This window comes from Lepisosteus platostomus, chromosome 2, assembly GCF_059453375.1.
Source record: "Lepisosteus platostomus isolate fLepPlt1 chromosome 2, fLepPlt1.hap1, whole genome shotgun sequence".
In the NCBI taxonomy this organism is placed as follows: domain Eukaryota; kingdom Metazoa; phylum Chordata; class Actinopteri; order Semionotiformes; family Lepisosteidae; genus Lepisosteus; species Lepisosteus platostomus.
Window position 1 is genome coordinate 54,077,244 of NC_142612.1, and position 16,225 is coordinate 54,093,468.

The 16,225-nt window shown below is 54.2% G+C and overlaps 1 protein-coding gene and 1 long non-coding RNA gene across 4 annotated transcripts in view; one reads left to right on the plus strand and one right to left on the minus strand.

The window, feature by feature from the left end:
* The window catches only part of LOC148676510 (amyloid-beta precursor protein-like), a 36,844-nt gene extending 22,754 nt beyond the window's left edge, over positions 1–14,090 (plus strand). The window contains exons 3-17 of one of the 3 annotated variants that reach the window (XM_088608479.1): positions 118–247; positions 973–1,085; positions 1,215–1,402; positions 2,118–2,320; positions 2,934–3,101; positions 6,002–6,135; positions 6,249–6,323; positions 7,273–7,431; positions 7,538–7,666; positions 8,406–8,505; positions 9,163–9,381; positions 9,666–9,722; positions 10,042–10,142; positions 10,601–10,747; positions 10,875–14,090. In XM_088608479.1, the coding sequence (XP_088464605.1) occupies positions 118–247; positions 973–1,085; positions 1,215–1,402; positions 2,118–2,320; positions 2,934–3,101; positions 6,002–6,135; positions 6,249–6,323; positions 7,273–7,431; positions 7,538–7,666; positions 8,406–8,505; positions 9,163–9,381; positions 9,666–9,722; positions 10,042–10,142; positions 10,601–10,747; positions 10,875–10,976 (2,025 nt within the window). In that variant the 3' untranslated portion in view covers positions 10,977–14,090. The remainder of the gene's footprint in view (positions 1–117; positions 248–972; positions 1,086–1,214; positions 1,403–2,117; positions 2,321–2,933; positions 3,102–6,001; positions 6,136–6,248; positions 6,324–7,272; positions 7,432–7,537; positions 7,667–8,405; positions 8,506–9,162; positions 9,382–9,665; positions 9,723–10,041; positions 10,143–10,600; positions 10,748–10,874) is intronic. The other 2 variants (XM_088608480.1, XM_088608481.1) reach the window with 2 other exon arrangements.
* Positions 1–16,221, minus strand: part of LOC148676507 (uncharacterized) — a 77,861-nt gene extending 61,640 nt beyond the window's left edge. Inside the window, exon 1 of the long non-coding RNA XR_015927006.1 lies at positions 14,636–16,221. This is a non-coding gene — a long non-coding RNA (uncharacterized LOC148676507). The remainder of the gene's footprint in view (positions 1–14,635) is intronic.
* Between the last annotated feature and the right edge of the window lie 4 nt (positions 16,222–16,225).

Sequence of the window (16,225 nt, forward strand, 5' to 3'; positions counted from 1 at the left end):
AATCCCGAGAGTGGAGAGCATCCCACAATACTGGCAGAAAGAGAGCACGAGAGGCGCGCACACACACACACGTCCTCCACCTCCCTTCCTGACCTCACTGTCTGCCCCTCTCTCCAGGTGTACCCAGAGCTCCAGATCACCAACGTAGTGGAAGCCAACCAGCCCGTCAGCATCCAGAACTGGTGCAAGAAAGGCCGCAAGCAGTGCCGCAGCCACCTGCACATCGTGGTGCCCTACCGCTGCCTGGGTATGGGTCAGGGTCGGGGACACAGGTTCAGCCTGTCTGTGTGGATCAGGTTGGGCTGGATTGTCATTGCCACCCAGCCTGCAGATGTCACAGCAGACACCTCAGCAGGGCAGAGGTCTTGCCACAAATCTGGAAGCTTGTCGATCCAGTCCCAGATGGGGACTGTGCTGTTGTAGCCTTGAGCCAGGAGCTCCAGTTGGATTGCTCCACTTTAAACACAAATGCTAATTTGCCCCATGATAATAGTCATTCTGATTGTTGTGCGTCCAAGTTTAGCAGTCGGTCTGTCAGAGATCTTTTGTGTTTATGAAGATCTAAAAAACATGCTCAGCTGGGTCATCAGTTGGGAACCTAGCAAGAGAGCTGACGGAGGGGTTTTAGGGAATTGTAAAACCTCTAACTTGCCTGATTGTGTGAGCAGTCAAAGCTCATCACTGTAGGTGTAGTTTGAACCTATTTGTCTTTGTATACTCTTAACCTGTACGTTTGTATCTGTCTGAAATTGTGTGCACAGTATTAACCCGTCTTCTTTGTTATTTTTCGGTGCGAGTTGTTTTGTGCTGTTAATCTGTCTCAGTAGTACCAGCCTCTATTGTCTGGTAGCCGGCATTGTTAATGTCTGCGTTTGCAGTATCAGCCTTTTTGATTGTGTATTCGCTGTTTTCTTTTGTCTGGCTCTGCATTCACAGCGTGCCCGCGTCTGACTCTGTGTTTTGATTCTGCAGTGGGGGAGTTTGTGAGCGATGCTTTACTGGTCCCAGACAAGTGTAAGTTCCTGCACCAGGAGCGTATGGACATGTGTGAGAGCCACCTGCACTGGCACACAGTGGCCAAGGAGGTGAGGACACCGAGCCGTGCAGTACCGCAGTCAGTAGACGCGCAGTTCAGTGGCCTACGTCGTACCGACTCTCTATCAGATCGTTCACCTCTTCTCTATCTTCCCCCTCCTCTTCCTCTCTCTCTGCAGTCCTGTGGCGATCGCTCCATGAACCTCCATGACTACGGGATGCTGTTGCCGTGCGGCATAGACCGTTTCCGCGGCGTCGAGTTTGTGTGCTGCCCCTCGGAGGCGGAGCGGGACGACAGCGCCCAGTTGGAGGAGGACGACTCTGACGTGTGGTGGGGCGGCGCCGACGCGGACTACACCGACAACAGGTACTGTCGCGCCCCCGATCCTGTCGGCCGCTGCTACACCAGCCCCGTCCCGGCTGCTAATTTCCCTCTCCCGCCTCGTTCTCTCTCTCTCAATTCAATTCAATTCAGGGTGCTTTATTAGCATGACCAATGGGTACAATCAGTGTTGCCAAAGCAAATAAAAATAATACAATTAACATGGAACAAAACAAAAAATAAAATCTACATATATATTACAGACATTTACAACAAAGACGTATCATAAAATATTTAGATATACCATAAACATATGGAGCATTATTGGGAGACAGACTCACTGTTCCTCAGGCTGTGACAGGAGATCACATACTGGGCTGCCAGTTCAACTGAGTTCCCTCCTCCCTCTCCCAGTAGGATTGAGACCCGTTGTGATTCTGGCAGGTGTGGGAACTCTGGGATTAGATTTCTGAATTTAGGGAAGAATGTTTCTCTAATCCCAGAGTATCTGTCACAGTGCAGTAGGAAGTGCACCTCTGTCTCTATTTCTCCCCGCTGGCAGTGGGAGCACAGCCTGTCCTCTCCGGGCAACCATGTCTGTCTGTGTCGTCCAGTTTCTATGGCCAGGCTGTGGTCACTGAGCCTGTACTTCTTCAGGGTCTGTTTCTTTTTGCTGTTTCTTATCTTGGTCAAATATTCGGCTATTGTGTATTGTCTGTTTAGGGTTCTGTAGCATTCTCTCTCTCTCTCTCTCTGTCAGTGAGCCCCAGGAGGCAGGGCCAGGGGATAGGGAGGACGCGGAGACCGCCCTAGGGGAGGATGACGAGGACGTCAACGATGAAGAGAACGTAGACGACGATGAAGATGACATCGAGGAGCCTGAGGCCAGCGAACGCACCACCAATGTCGCCATGACCACCACCACCACCACAACCACCGAGTCAGTAGAGGAAGTAGTCCGAGGTAAGCTGAAAATGAAAAACAGGAAGTAAACCAAATGAGATTGTGCAGGAGAGATTCCTATTGGTTAATTGTGGGGGAGGTGTGGGGTGACAGGTCTGCTGTCAGTGTGAGTACGACACCCTCAGCAGACTCAGCACCAGTCCAGGCGGATGGTAGTAACAGGCCTGGAAAAGTAAGTCCGGCTGAGCTGCCTGCCTGATGACATTCCCAAAGTGCAATGTGGGAAAAGAGATGAAGAGGAAGGACGAGTGAGTATTTCCAGATCCTGGTCTTCTCGTTCTCCAGTTCACAGTGGATTTGTTGTCATGTGAGGGAGAAGTCCTAATATAGATGGAAATTGAAAGGTAGACCTTGATGAGCAGCACAGGGGGCCGTACAGACAAAAGCGTGTTTTCACATCACAACCCCCGGTGTCTCTTGGCGCACAGAGCGCCCTTGCGCTGCCCCGGGTGGCACAGTGGCAATGCGGTACTTAGCGGAAGAGGGGTGACAGACGCCCCCCCAACGAGGAGAGCCGAAGGTCTCCAGGAGCAGCCGGGAGAATTTCCCGTCCTGTCCCACGGCCTGCGCAGGGAGTCTCAGCCTGTCTGTCCCCCTCCTCCCCCCCTGGCAGAGGTGTGCTCGGAGGAGGCGGAGACGGGCCCGTGCCGCGCCATGCTGCCGCGCTGGTACTTCGACAGCAGCGAGGGCCGCTGCGCGCAGTTCATCTACGGGGGCTGCGGCGGCAACCGCAACAACTTCGAGTCGGAGGACTACTGCCTGTCCGTGTGCGGCAGCGTGCGTAAGTTCGCTGAGCCGGGGGCATCGGAGCGCTGCCCTCTCTCTGCCCCCCCCTCTCCCTGGGGTGTGGGGGTGGGGGCGGTGCGGCCCCTGTCACCTGGCGCTCTGCTGTGTCACTAACCGGCTGCGGGCCCCTCAGTCCTGTCCGTGTGCCGGGCTCCGCGTGTGAATTAACTGGCCATGGGCGCCCTGCATGTGCGCGCGCGTGTGCGTGTGTGTGTCCTGACCTGCTGCGCTCAGTCCTCTCTCGCCCTGCTGTCTGTAGTGTGTAGCCGCGTCGTGTCTCTGGGTCGCTGGGCTGGGGGTTGGGTCATCGCACACCACTGCAAATTCTCCAAAACAAGCAAACAAACAAGGCGAGACTTAGTCGGCATTTTTTTTTCTTTCTCTGGAACCCGTATGGAAAAGTGCCACGATGCGTGGGGAGACGTGGCTGTGGGTCCCTGTCCCACTTTCTGATAAGATCGCTTTACTGGCCATATGCAATTTCTTGTTTTAGGAGTTTCTTTTTCACTTACCCCAACTTGCTCTCCATGTGACGCACAGACAGGGAGAGAAGCCTGGGGTCAGAGCGCAGGGTCTGCTGTTTATATAGCACCCCTGTAGCAGTTGGAGTTAAGGGCCTTTCTTAGGGGCCCAATGGAGTAGGATTCCTCTGCCAGCCGTGGAACACGAACCAGCAACCTTTTAGCCACACGCGGAGATCCTTAACCACAGAGCCACTACACTGCCCCTAGTTTGATGACTCTCCACAGTATGGGATCTGGCCTGAGCTGGGCTGGAGAGGCGGAAGGCTGTAGCTGCTCAGATCGCTCCCTCTGGCCCTTGAAGGCAACATAGAGACAGGACAGGTTCAGTCATCCTCATCTTCACTGGCATTGTGCACCAGTCACTCTCCCATGAAGGAAATAAATGTCAGTCCAGCATCAGCACCTGTTATATCTGACATATATGAAATACTCCGGGGTGACTAGTCATGTGGGCTTATCGTTGTGCTCATATGCTACACTTCTGTACCACCAGCAGCTGGTAATTAGTCCTCCTCGTTCTCAATTAAAGCTGTCGCAGAGGCGACAGAAGCCTGATGAATTTTGAACACGGGTGGTGCAGAAATAAGGTACATTATACACTTGGGATGCCTGCTGTGAAGGCCATGTTTCCAAGTATGGGAAATGTATTTTTTTTAGTTCCCCAGTATCATTTCCAATGTGCAGTGTGTAATAGTGTGGGATCAATTGTTATCTGCAGTTGCATCAGGCGTGCAGTGAGGTGACTCAGTATTGCATTGAAACTCTTCAGTTTTTTGTGAACTAGTACCGCAGAAGTGGCTTCTCTATAAAGTGAGCTGTTCTGGACACTGTCAGCTAGACATGAATATACATGCACGTTGCTGTAGTGGCCCAGTCAACAGGGGATATCGGAGGGCAGTTACCCTTCTTCACTGCCTTCAGTATTCAGCCAGAGTTACACCACTTCACCAACCTCTCAAAACACACAGGCCCCCAACCCAGAAAGTTTAACCAGTCTGCTGCACTAACAATCTGTTGCATGATTCTGAAGCCACCTGTCTGTTTCCAATCTCCGAGAGGCAGCCTACTAATAGTTGAGCTGTGATCCTCTGACTGTCTGTGGTTAGAGCTGAGAAACTGGGGGAGAGAGAGAGGGGGAGGCAGTGTGGGCCAGTGGTTAGAGCTATGGAACTGGGGGGGAGAGAGAGAGGGAGGCAGTGTGGGCCAGTGGTTAGAGCTGAGGAACTGGGGGGGGGAGAGGGAGGCAGTGTGGGCCAGTGGTTAGAGCTGAGGAACTGGGGGGGAGAGAGAGGGGGAGGCAGTGTGGGCCAGTGGTTAGAGCTGAGGCACTGGGGGGGAGAGAGAGGGGGAGGCAGTGTGGGCCAGTGGTTAGAGCTGAGGAACTGGGGGGAGAGAGAGAGGGGGAGGCAGTGTGGGCCAGTGGTTAGAGCTGAGGAACTGGGGGGGAGAGAGGGAGGCAGTGTGGGCTAGTGGTTAGAGCTGAGGAACTGGGGGGGAGAGAGGGAGGCAGTGTGGGCCAGTGGTTAGAGCTGAGGAACTGGGGGGGAGAGAGGGAGGCAGTGTGGGCCAGTGGTTAGAGCTGATGAACTGGGGGGGAGAGAGAGGGGGAGGCAGTGTGGGCCAGTGGTTAGAGCTGAGGAACTGGGGGAGAGAGAGGGAGGCAGTGTGGGCCAGTGGTTAGAGCTGAGGAACTGAGGGAGAGAGAGAGGGAGGCAGTGTGGGCCAGTGGTTAGAGCTGAGGAACTGGGGGAGAGAGAGGGAGGCAGTGTGGGCCAGTGGTTAGAGCTGAGGAACTGGGGGGGAGAGAGAGGGGGAGGCAGTGTGGGCCAGTGGTTAGAGCTGAGGAACTGGGGGAGAGAGAGGGAGGCAGTGTGGGCCAGTGGTTAGAGCTGAGGCACTGGGGGGGAGAGAGAGGGGGAGGCAGTGTGGGCCAGTGGTTAGAGCTGAGGAACTGGGGGAGAGAGAGGGAGGCAGTGTGGGCCAGTGGTTAGAGCTGAGGCACTGGGGGGGAGAGAGAGGGGGAGGCAGTGTGGGCCAGTGGTTAGAGCTGAGGCACTGGGAGAGAGAGGGAGGCAGTGTGGGCCAGTGGTTAGAGCTGAGGAACTGGGGGAGAGAGAGGGAGGCAGTGTGGGCCAGTGGTTAGAGCTGAGGAACTGGGGGAGAGAGAGGGAGGCAGTGTGGGCTAGTGGTTAGAGCTGAGGCACTGGGGGGGAGAGAGAGAGGGAGGCAGTGTGGGCTAGTGGTTAGAGCTGAGGAACTGGGGGAGAGAGGGGGAGGCAGTGTGGGCCAGTGGTTAGAGCTGAGGGAGACCTTATTGGAAACCTTAATTTAATTAACTCATCTGTTCCTCTTCCTTCTTGCCCACTCACAGTTCCCACTACTGCCCCCAGCCCACCAGATGCAGTGGACCGTTACCTGGAGACCCCTGGTGATGAGAACGAACACGCCCACTTCCAGAAGGCCAAGGAGAGCCTTGAGGCCAAACACAGGGAGAGGATGTCACAGGTCCGAGAGGGGGGATATTTGTGTGTGGGGGGGGGGGTTGTGGTGAGTGTTACAATTTGTGTCCCCCCCCCCACTGTGCTTGCTATAGCTCTCGTCCTCTCTGTGCCCTCCAGGTGATGCGGGAGTGGGAGGAGGCTGAGCGACAGGCCAAGAATCTGCCCAGGGCCGACAAGAAAGCGGTCATCCAGGTGAGACTCGCTCTGTGTTGGCTCTCTCTCTCTCTCTCTCTCTCTCTCTCTCTCTCTCTCTCTCTCTCTCTCTCTCTCTCTCTCTCTCTCTCTCTCTCTCTCTCTCTCTCTCTCTCTCTCTCTCTCTCTCTCTCTCTCCCCGCCTGCTGGGTGGAGCACTGAGTCCTGGTTGCTCAGTACTGCCACTGCCCGTGTCCCCTTCAGCAAAATTTATCCCCCGGCTGATCCAGTCCCCCCAGCCTTACAAACGGGTAGAGCATTGCTGAGGCGTACCCCTGCGTGGGGTGTAGCATCCCATCTCAAGGGGCTCATCTGCCCACTGACGGCTTGTTGCTACGGAATCATGTCTGATGCTGTTGTGAAGCCTGGACTTGACTACAGCTGCGCTAAACAGACCGCACCTGAGCTGTACTCACACTGTAAAGGAACAAGTAATAGGTTTATTCCATGCTGAAAAGAGAAGAAAGAAAACACAACGTTTCGGCCATGGAGCCTTCTTCAGGTCTGAAGGCCTTCAGGCTCACAGCTGAAGAAGGCTCCATGGCCAAAATGTTGTTTTCTTTCTTCTCTTTTCAGCATGGGATAAACCTATTAATTGTTCCTTTGCAGCCTACACATGCTGACGCAGCTACCCACCTGAACTCACTATAAATACTGCCCGTCCCACTGCTGTACTCAGACTGCACTCTGTGCTTCCAATATACTCATTCTTGACTCACATTTTACTGTACTCACATGACTTGCACACTGTTCTCACTTGTGCTGCTCACACCTTACTCTATACCCAGACTTTCCTCATACCGTACATGAGAGCTTCTCGAGACTCCTGTGCTTGCCGGTGTTTTCTTTAACTGAGCTTCGTAAAGGATTTGGAAGCTTTGATCCCAAGAACGTTGTGATGTGGTGGTCTTCTTCACCGCCCCTCTCTTCCCACGTCTCGCCCCCTCAGCATTTCCAGGAGAAGGTGGAGTCCCTGGAGCAGGAGGCGGCTAGCGAGCGCCAGCAGCTGGTGGAGACGCACATGGCCCGGGTGGAGGCCCTGCTGAACGACCGGCGCCGGCTGGCCCTGGAGAACTACCTCACCGCCCTGCAGGCCGACCCGCCCAAGGTAGCCGCGCTGTCGCTGGGCCAGCCCTCTGAGGGGCGCCCGGAGGTCTGTCCCGCCCCCCCCCGCGTGCTCTCACCACGCTCTCTCCTCCCTCCCTCCCCTCCAGCCACGCCACGTGTTCAGCCTGTTGAAGAAGTACGTGCGGGCCGAGCAGAAGGACAGACAGCACACTCTGAAGCACTTCGAGCACGTCCGCATGGTGGATCCCAAGAAGGCTGCACAGATCAGACCCCAGGTACTTGGCCCTCTCCCTGCCAGTTTCTCCCTCGGGTCGTTTTCATGGCTGTGCAGTAGCACTCTGTCTTCCAGTCACACCCCCCTCCATTCATATAGGCTTGAGCTGGGTCTGACACATTTAACACAAACATCTTCCCCCACTTGTTGACCTGTAGGAAAGGAAAGTTATGCCCCTCTTCACAGAGCTAATCTAAAAGAGACAAGAGAGACGGAAAAGTGATAAGATCAGATCTTTTATTAGCCCTATACAATTTCTTGTATTAGGAATTTGTCTTTTCGCATACCCCAGCTTATTCTCCATGAGACACACAGGCAGGGAGAGAGAAGCTTGGGGTCAGGTCAGAGTGCAGGGTCAGCCATTTATACGGCGCCCCTGTAGCAGCTGGGGTTAAGGGGCCCAACAGAGTAGGGTTCCTCTGCTGGCCGCGGGATTTGAACCAGCAACCTTCTAGCCATGGGCGCAGATCCTTAGCCACAGAGCCACCGCTCCGCCCAATAGGAAGTTGTGGTCAACGAGGGTGGGATTCGAACCCATGCGGGCAGAGCGCTATGGATTAGCAGTCCCATCATCTTAACCCCTCGACCACCTCGTCAATGACAACGGGAGACCCACCCCTGTGCCTCTCCTGTTGTGATGTCCTCAGCTACAGTCTTGGCCAGGCTTTCGTGCCGAGTCGAGGGGACTCGGGTTCCCTCTGCCTGACAGTCTGTCTCTCCCCCCCCCGGGCTGGGTGCAGGTGCTGACTCACCTGCGGGTGATCGAGGAGAGGATGAACCAGAGCCTGGGGCTGCTGTACAAGGTGCCGGGCATTGCAGAGGACATCCAGGAGCAAGTGGGTGAGTCTGCGCACTCTTGTCCTCTGCCTTCAGCTCTCTTCGGCCAGATTTCGCACTCTTCTTATCTAGATCTCTTCCCGTCCTCATCTCTTCCTCTCGCCCTCTCCCTGTCTGGGCCTTTCCCTCCATCTGACTAGATCTCTCTCTCTCTCGTGTATTCCTGTCGTACACGCATGATTGCAATGCCAAACCTGCTGCAAAATGGATCTCTAGCAGAAAATAGCAGCTTTACCTGCTATAGCCTCAGCTTGTCGGATCTCAGATGCCAGGCAAGGCTGCACCTGGTCAGTACTAGGATGGGAGACCGTTAAGGAAAAGTAGATTGCTGCTGTAAGTGATATTGGTGGACCAGTAGGTGGCGATCTCCCCTCTGGACCAGGATTTCCAAACCTGTACCCTGTATGGTGATGTGTGCTGTGCTTCAGATGACACATTAAATCAGACTCTTAGTGTTAAATTTAGTGACGTTGGTCTCCTAAATTTAAAGCACCCTGCAGTGAAAATTGCTGTATAGAGGCATCCAATTGATTACCGTCCTTCTTTCATTTCCCATGGAATCGCCCCTTCCTTCCGTTTTCGGCACCGGCGCGTGACCTCCCCTCTTCCTGTCGCTGCCCCGGCCCTCTCCCCGGTCTCTCCTCCCTGCCCCGCTCTCAGACGACCTGGTCCAGAAGGAGCAGGTGGAGGTGGCGGAGCAGCTGTCCTCCCTGCAGAGCGAGGGCCGGGTGAGCTACGGGAACGACGCCCTGATGCCCTCGCTGTCCATCAGCACCTCCCCCCTGGACCTGCTGCCCCCCGAGGAAGGGGGCATCGGGCGCGAGGGCCTGGGCTACATCCACCCTGCTGGCTTTGGACCTGCCAACACCCAGAACCAGGGTAAGTACCCCGCAGGCTGGTGAGCGATTGGACCACTAGGGTCCAGGTCTGTGTGAGTGCGGGTTGAACTCACCGTTTTTGAACCCTCATCTGGCATGCTGCCCTTATCTCTCGGTGTGTCCCGTGACAATGTGACAGTCCAGGTTTCATTGTGAGCAGCGCTGTGTTTTCTGAGCCCATTGTACAACGCTTTCAGCTCTTTGCATAAATACTCGCTGCCTTCCCTGCTGCTCTTCAGCACGCTTAACTAACCTGTCTGATCCCCCTCCCCCCCTCTCTCTCAGTCGAGCCTGTTGATGTCCGTCCTGCCCCCGCTGACAGAGGACTTCCCACACGGCCAGGTACAGCCTGCTCCCGTTTCGCCCCCCCTGCTTATCAGTTTCCTGTCACGCTCTCTTGGGCTCAGGGGACACCTGTCCTGTCTCTCTCTCCTGGGATTAGTGGGCATCGCTCCTCTCTCTCTTCCTTTTCTCTTAGACTCAGTGGGTGTCTCTTCTCTCTCTCTCGGGCTCAGTGGGAACCCCTCTCTTTCTCCTCTTTCCTGTCTCGAGCTCAGTGGGAACCCCTCTCTCCCCTCTCTCCTGTCTTGGGCTCAGTGGGAACCCCTCTCTCCTGTCTTGGGCTCAGTGGGAACCCCTCTCTCTCCTCCCTCTTCCCCAGGGTCAGGGCTGCCAGGAGTGAAGATCGGGGAGGTGCCGGAGATGCGGATAGAAACAGAAGAGAGACACAGCACCGGATACGAAGTGCGTCACCAGAAGCTGGTGAGTGCAATACAGATGCACACACTGCCGTTACCCATCAGCACCTAGGCTGCATGATGAGGCCAGATTGCAGGGGTGCAGCCAGGCATGGAGAACAGGCCAGGAGAGTCTGACTGCTGTGTGTGAAGAGCCGGACCCCCCTTCACCTCTCTTGCCTCCAAAGGCATCCTAACATCCTTTGATTACAGACACACCCAGTCTGTGTGCGAGAGTAGCCCAGTATTACTGGAGCTAGACAGTCTGCTTCCTGATTGGTTCCTGAGGCAAGGGGAGTTCTACAGCCCTGGTTGCTAGGGAGAGTTGTCACGGCAACTGTGGCCCACTAAGACACCCTCATCCCACTGTGTGCTCTTCCTTGCTCGGCGCAGTCGTAACATACTCTGCTGTGCTCTTTCAGCGGTGCCTCCACGGGCTATCTGTGTGCATTCATGTCCGATTTCTCGCTCTGCCTCTCCCAGGTGTTCTTCGCTGAGGATGTGGGCTCCAACAAGGGTGCGATCATTGGCCTGATGGTGGGAGGCGTTGTCATCGCGACTGTGATAGTCATCACTCTGGTGATGCTGAGGAAGAAGCAGTACACCTCCATCCACCACGGCGTCGTAGAGGTGAGGGAGTGAGCTCTAGCCTGTACCTGGTGTTGCCACGTGATCATGCCTTTGCGATGTTGACCTCAGAGACCGCCAGGTGCCGTCTGAGTCAAGCTCTGCTTTTCCTGTCCTCCTCCTGTCTCAGGTGGATGCTGCAGTAACCCCCGAGGAGCGCCACCTCTCCAAGATGCAGCAGAACGGCTACGAGAATCCCACCTACAAGTTCTTTGAGCAGATGCAGAACTGAGGCCATCTCTCGAGCCCTCCTCTCGCCTCTATGTGACCCCCTGATGCCCTGCACTGGGCAGAGGGGGACCTCTTCCCCTTTCCCGATGCCCTAATCCCCCTTCCCGCTTGAATCTCCTAATTATACTCCTCTCCCTCTAGCCCCAGCCTTCCTCTTCCCCCCGCCCCCCAGACTGACCTCTGTGTTCAGGGCAGCGTGGGCAGCTCTGGCTCACAGCACACTCACTGTGGCCGAACTGTCCTGGAGTCCGCCAGCGTCAGCCAGCCGCACCGTTAGTCAATCGGTCAGTATCGGCCACCCGTGAGCTGGCTGACCTTGCAGTGTGTCAGTCGGATTGTTCCCCCTCTCTCCTCTGACAGAGGCTCGACTACCCCGTTGTCCGGGGGGCATGGCTTCCGAGCTGCACGTCTGTGGTGATTGGATGGGTTCTGAGAGGCTCTCCCGATAGGCTCCTCCTCTCCTCCACAGCAGCTGACCACTCCTCTATCCTCCTTGTCTCTATGGAGATGTGACAGAAACGTCCCTGACAACTTCTCAGGCCTGTCCAATCGCAGCAGCCTCGCGGTTCTAAAGCCACGCCCATCCGCCCACCCCCCTCCCCCCTCCTCCACCACCCACAGGGGTGCGCCAGTTCTGTGGCAGTGAGTGCGTCTCTGCGTCAGGGCTTGTGTAGTCCACACTGGCCTGTCCAGCCTGGCCTGGCACTCTGGGGGGAAAGATCAGGGGTTGGTCAGAAACACTCTGTAGCACTACAGCCTCTCTACCTGTTCCCTCTCCTGCCCCATCTCTCTCTCCCTCCCTCTCTTGTCCTTCTCTTGGTGACAGCTGTGCTGTATTCGACCATGCAAGGTTCTCAATGGAAAAAAAAAGTAATGTACTCTTCAACGAGCTTTTTATTTTGTTAATGTTGGTTTGTTTTTCCAAAAAAATAAAAATGAAAAAAACAAACAGGAAAAAAAAACACTGAAAGTAAAAAAGAGAATCCAAACTGAATGTTTTTTATTTGTGTGTAAACGTATTAAATTAATGACCGAGGCTAGCTGTAACTATTTAGTGCATGTCAGAAAAAAAAATACTGATAAAAACGGTTTTTGTTCTGCTCTCTGGACTCGTACTTTCTCCTGTATAGACTGTGTACTTTTAGCAGGATCGTAAAGCTAGTTATCTTCTTGTGATCACGTGATTTCAACCAATTCTGAATCCAGTCCGCTGTTGTTTCCATGGAGACGTGCTTTAAGAAATCAGCGCATCGTGATTTTGTTTTTTCTATGCAGGAGCCCCCCCTGCTGGCCAGAGCTGGTATCATACAGGAGGCGGGGCCGTGGGGGGGGTAAACCTAGACTAGCTGTGTCTCATTATCTGAATGATTTTGTTGGCTTACTATGCATTCTCTGAGAGATTATCATTTAGGGGATCTTTTATTTTCAGTTTGTTTTGGCAAAGGGGTGGGATCTGTGAGTGTGGGGGTGGGGGAATTGTCCAGTTTACATTCTCCATCCTAGTTGTCTCTGTCTTTGTGGATTTCACACTAATGTAAAGAGGAAGATGTTCTTCTGATTTTCCTCCCTTTGTCTTTTCTTCCTCTCCGTGTCCGTGATATCGACAAGTATTCTGGGTGGGAGGAGTGAGGGAGTCCTGATGGGAAAGAGGCCCTGCTTCCCCCTCCTCCTCCTGTCTCACTCTCTCTTCTGCTGCCCCCCCTCTCTACCCGTATTCTTCACCCCGACCCAGAGGTCAGTCTGGCCTAGCCCCTGCCCCACAACCTGGGACCCCCATGTCCAGGACTGGAGTACTGGGGCCACCTTGTGTCTCCCTCCCCCCCCCCCCCCCCCCCCCATATGCACTCATGCTATCGGAGGGTGTCGACAAGCCCTGTCTTGATCTTTCTGCTGTTGCTCCACACCCCACACCCCTGTAGGCAGCAAGGTGTCTGTTGGAGACCCCTCCTTCAGGAGTCTAGGTGCGAAAGTGGCTCTCCCTCTGGCGTGCGTGGGTGGGTGGTGGGGGGTGCTTGTCTCGAACGACCTCAACCCTCAGTACAGCGCCTTTGTGGCTGGACGGTGCATTGTGGGCCTGTTGAAAAAACTGGGGGTGGGAGGCCCTGCGTGCGATAGTGTGGCAGTTCTGTGAAGTGAGGACTTTACAGGTAGTCTTAAGGTGTGTGCAGGGCAACGACATGACCGTCGGGCTATGAAGGAGTTGGCTGCAGTGGTCTGCCCCAGGCGTCAGTGGAGAGCTGTGTTGTTACTGTGGGGATGAGGTGGGTTCACGTTTGGTGTGGCTCAGACAAGTGCTGGGGTGTAAGGCAAGTGAGGCAGCAAGTTCAAGTGCTCCCTGAACAATAGTTGGATGGGAGGCCTGTGTCCACCCCTCTGCTCCCTAACCTTCCCTCTCCCTCTGCCCTTCATGGGGTTAATTGGACTGCTTATCAGGATGTAACTCGGAACAACTGAAAAACTTGTCCAGGCTCGAGAACCTTTTGTAATAGCTACTTCCATTGGGAATGGAGCATGTTATGTTTTTTCATCATCAGTGCTAAAACAAAATGTCGGAAGGAAGATATGGCTTCGGCTCGGTGGAGCCGCCAACTGGAGCGAGTTCAAGCTCGAGTAGAGTTTTAAGCTGGAATTATAAAGGCCAGAAGACCCTGCCGTCCTCCTCAGATGGAACTTATCAACCGTCTGCTCGGGTTGTAGGTGCCTTGGAGTGGGCGTGTCCCCTTCCCGTCTGGGATCCAATCGGAAGCCGGAGCCCCACCCTCATGTGTGATTTGACCCTCAGCAGTGGGTGGGGTTTTCTTTGGCACAGCCTTTCAGGCCTGTCCCAAGCGCAGGGGGGGCATTGCAGAAAGTGGTAATATACTCACAGGACTCACCTGCACTGTGTGGATTGCAGAGGCTTGTGTTTTGATGCTTCAGTCATTCTTGATGAATTGTGGTGACTTAATCCCCTCTCCTGTGGTGTGAGACATCCATGGGTGGGGAAGAGGGTGCAGGGAGCAGAAGGGAGTGGAGACAGTAGGGTCTTCTCTGTATCTCTGTGTGATTGTACAAACATTGCTTTGACTGGGAAAGCTTTCTACACTGTATTACATAAATAAACTTCAAAAATACACTGTCCTGTGCTCTGGGTCTTCTGTGGATGTCTGTGGTACACGTGTGTGCTGTTGTGGTGTGTGTTACAGCATGTCTGTGTTTTTTTTTTGCATTCTTGTGTGTGTTTGGCAGTGGAAGTTAGATAAAATTGGGTGATTAATAATAATAATTGCTTTTTTTCAAAGTAATGGGGACTCCCCTCCACCACCACCAATGTGCAGCATCCACCTGGATGATGCAACAGCAGCCATAGTGCGCCAGAACGCTCACCTCACATCAGCTATCAGTGGGGAGGAGGGCAGAGTGCTTATCTCGGCCAATACTTTTGGCAGAGTATTGAAGCCAATTCATAGATGGGGATTATTGGCCATGAATTGGTATGGGCCAATGGGAAATTTGGCCAGGACGCCAGGGTTACACCCCTACTCTTTTCGAGAAACACCCTGGGATATTTAATGACCACAGAGACTCAGGACCTCGGTTTTACGTCTCATCCGAAGGACGGCGCCTGTTTACAGTATAGTGTCCCTGTCACTATACGGGGGCATTAGGACACACATGGACCACAGGGTAAGCGCCCCCTGCTGGCCCCACTAACACCTCTTCCAGCAGCAACCTTAGCTTTTCCCAGGAGGTCTCCCATCCAGGTACTGACCAGGCTCACACCTGCTGAGCTTCAGTGGCTTGCCAGTTGTGAGTTGCAGGGTGATATGGCTGCTGGCTGACACTCCACCACAATCACTTGAAAGGGTAAAGGAAAAGCTGCCAGAAACAAAATGCAGGATTTTAATTTCTGCAGTATGGGGGAGGGGTGAGTGGTTAAGTATGTTCTCCCCTCCCTGGGAGGGAAGTGCACATGGGTGCTGTACTCTTGAAATAATGTAGTTAAAGCTGGCTCTAAACAATAGGGTGCTAACTTTTTGCCAACAGAAGCACTGTAAATAATAAAAGCATCAGTAGTGAGGCATTGCTGTGCAAACTGGGGTTGGGCAGCCGGGCTCCCCATCTCTGGCTGGCGTGCAGACCTGGTATGGACAGCATTGACCATTCTTGGTGAACGAGAGCCAGGACCCTGTTTTGTGCTGCTAAATAAATGTGACCAGAGGTGTCAAGGCTCCGGCTCAAAAGCGCAGCGGTAGTTCAGGCAAAGCGACAGCGTGTGTTGGAGCAGCGTAATCGACCCCCCTGTACTGAATCTGAACGAGGAGAAGAGATGGGCTGCGAAAAAGGACCAACAGCGTGAGGCTGCCAAAGTGAAGAGGAAAAAAAAGGACAAAAATGCTCCTCTTTAAGATAAAAAATATTCTGCTTTATTGCTTGTAAAGGGAACCGACACCGGCGGAAAAAATTGGTAGAGCTTTACAAACAGCAGAGGATACGCTGCCATGGTGGCTATCAAAAACGGAAGCTATATACAGTGGAAATGCTGGCTGGTACAGAGGTGAGTCTACACGGACCCCTATACGAGCCTCACTCAGGAACGGCGTGCTGCCATCCCAGTGCGTGGAGCTGAGCCCTGCATACTGGAGTTCAGACCAGCCCAGTCCACCGTCCATTCAGCTGTCAAGCCAGACCCTGCCTGGGACTCGGCCTGACCAGGATACAGGATCAGTATCCTGTAGCGGCCTGACCAGGATACAGGATCAGCCGAGTCCGATTAAGACGATGGGCTCTGTGCTCCACAGAAAGATGGCTGTACACACACTTAAACCCATTCATACTCGCACGCTCACCGTCCCTCACCTGCCCCACCTCCCCAATGCCCCCTAAGCAAGAACCTTTATTTACAGGCTGTCCTGGCCACTATGGCCCCCAGTCCTCGCTCGTATTTCCCTAAATATAATCCCAGGGTCTCCCTACAGGGCAGCACTAACAAGTGTGTCCTTCATATTTTTACAGACAAGCCCTGTTGCCCTCATTCATTTGCCCCAACCAATCTTCTTATCCCTAAATTTCCTACTCTCCCAATTCTCAGGCTTCGCAGTCCCTCCAGTTTCATCAGTCTCTCTATCCCCAAGTCCCCCTGTCTCTCACCCCTCCAGTCACACACGTTAACTGCCCTCCCAATCGCTCCTAGTCCCACAGTCCTCCAGTCTCCCTGTCCCAGAATCCCCCAGTCTCTCCCTGTCCCGCAGTCCCCCAGTCACCCCCCCC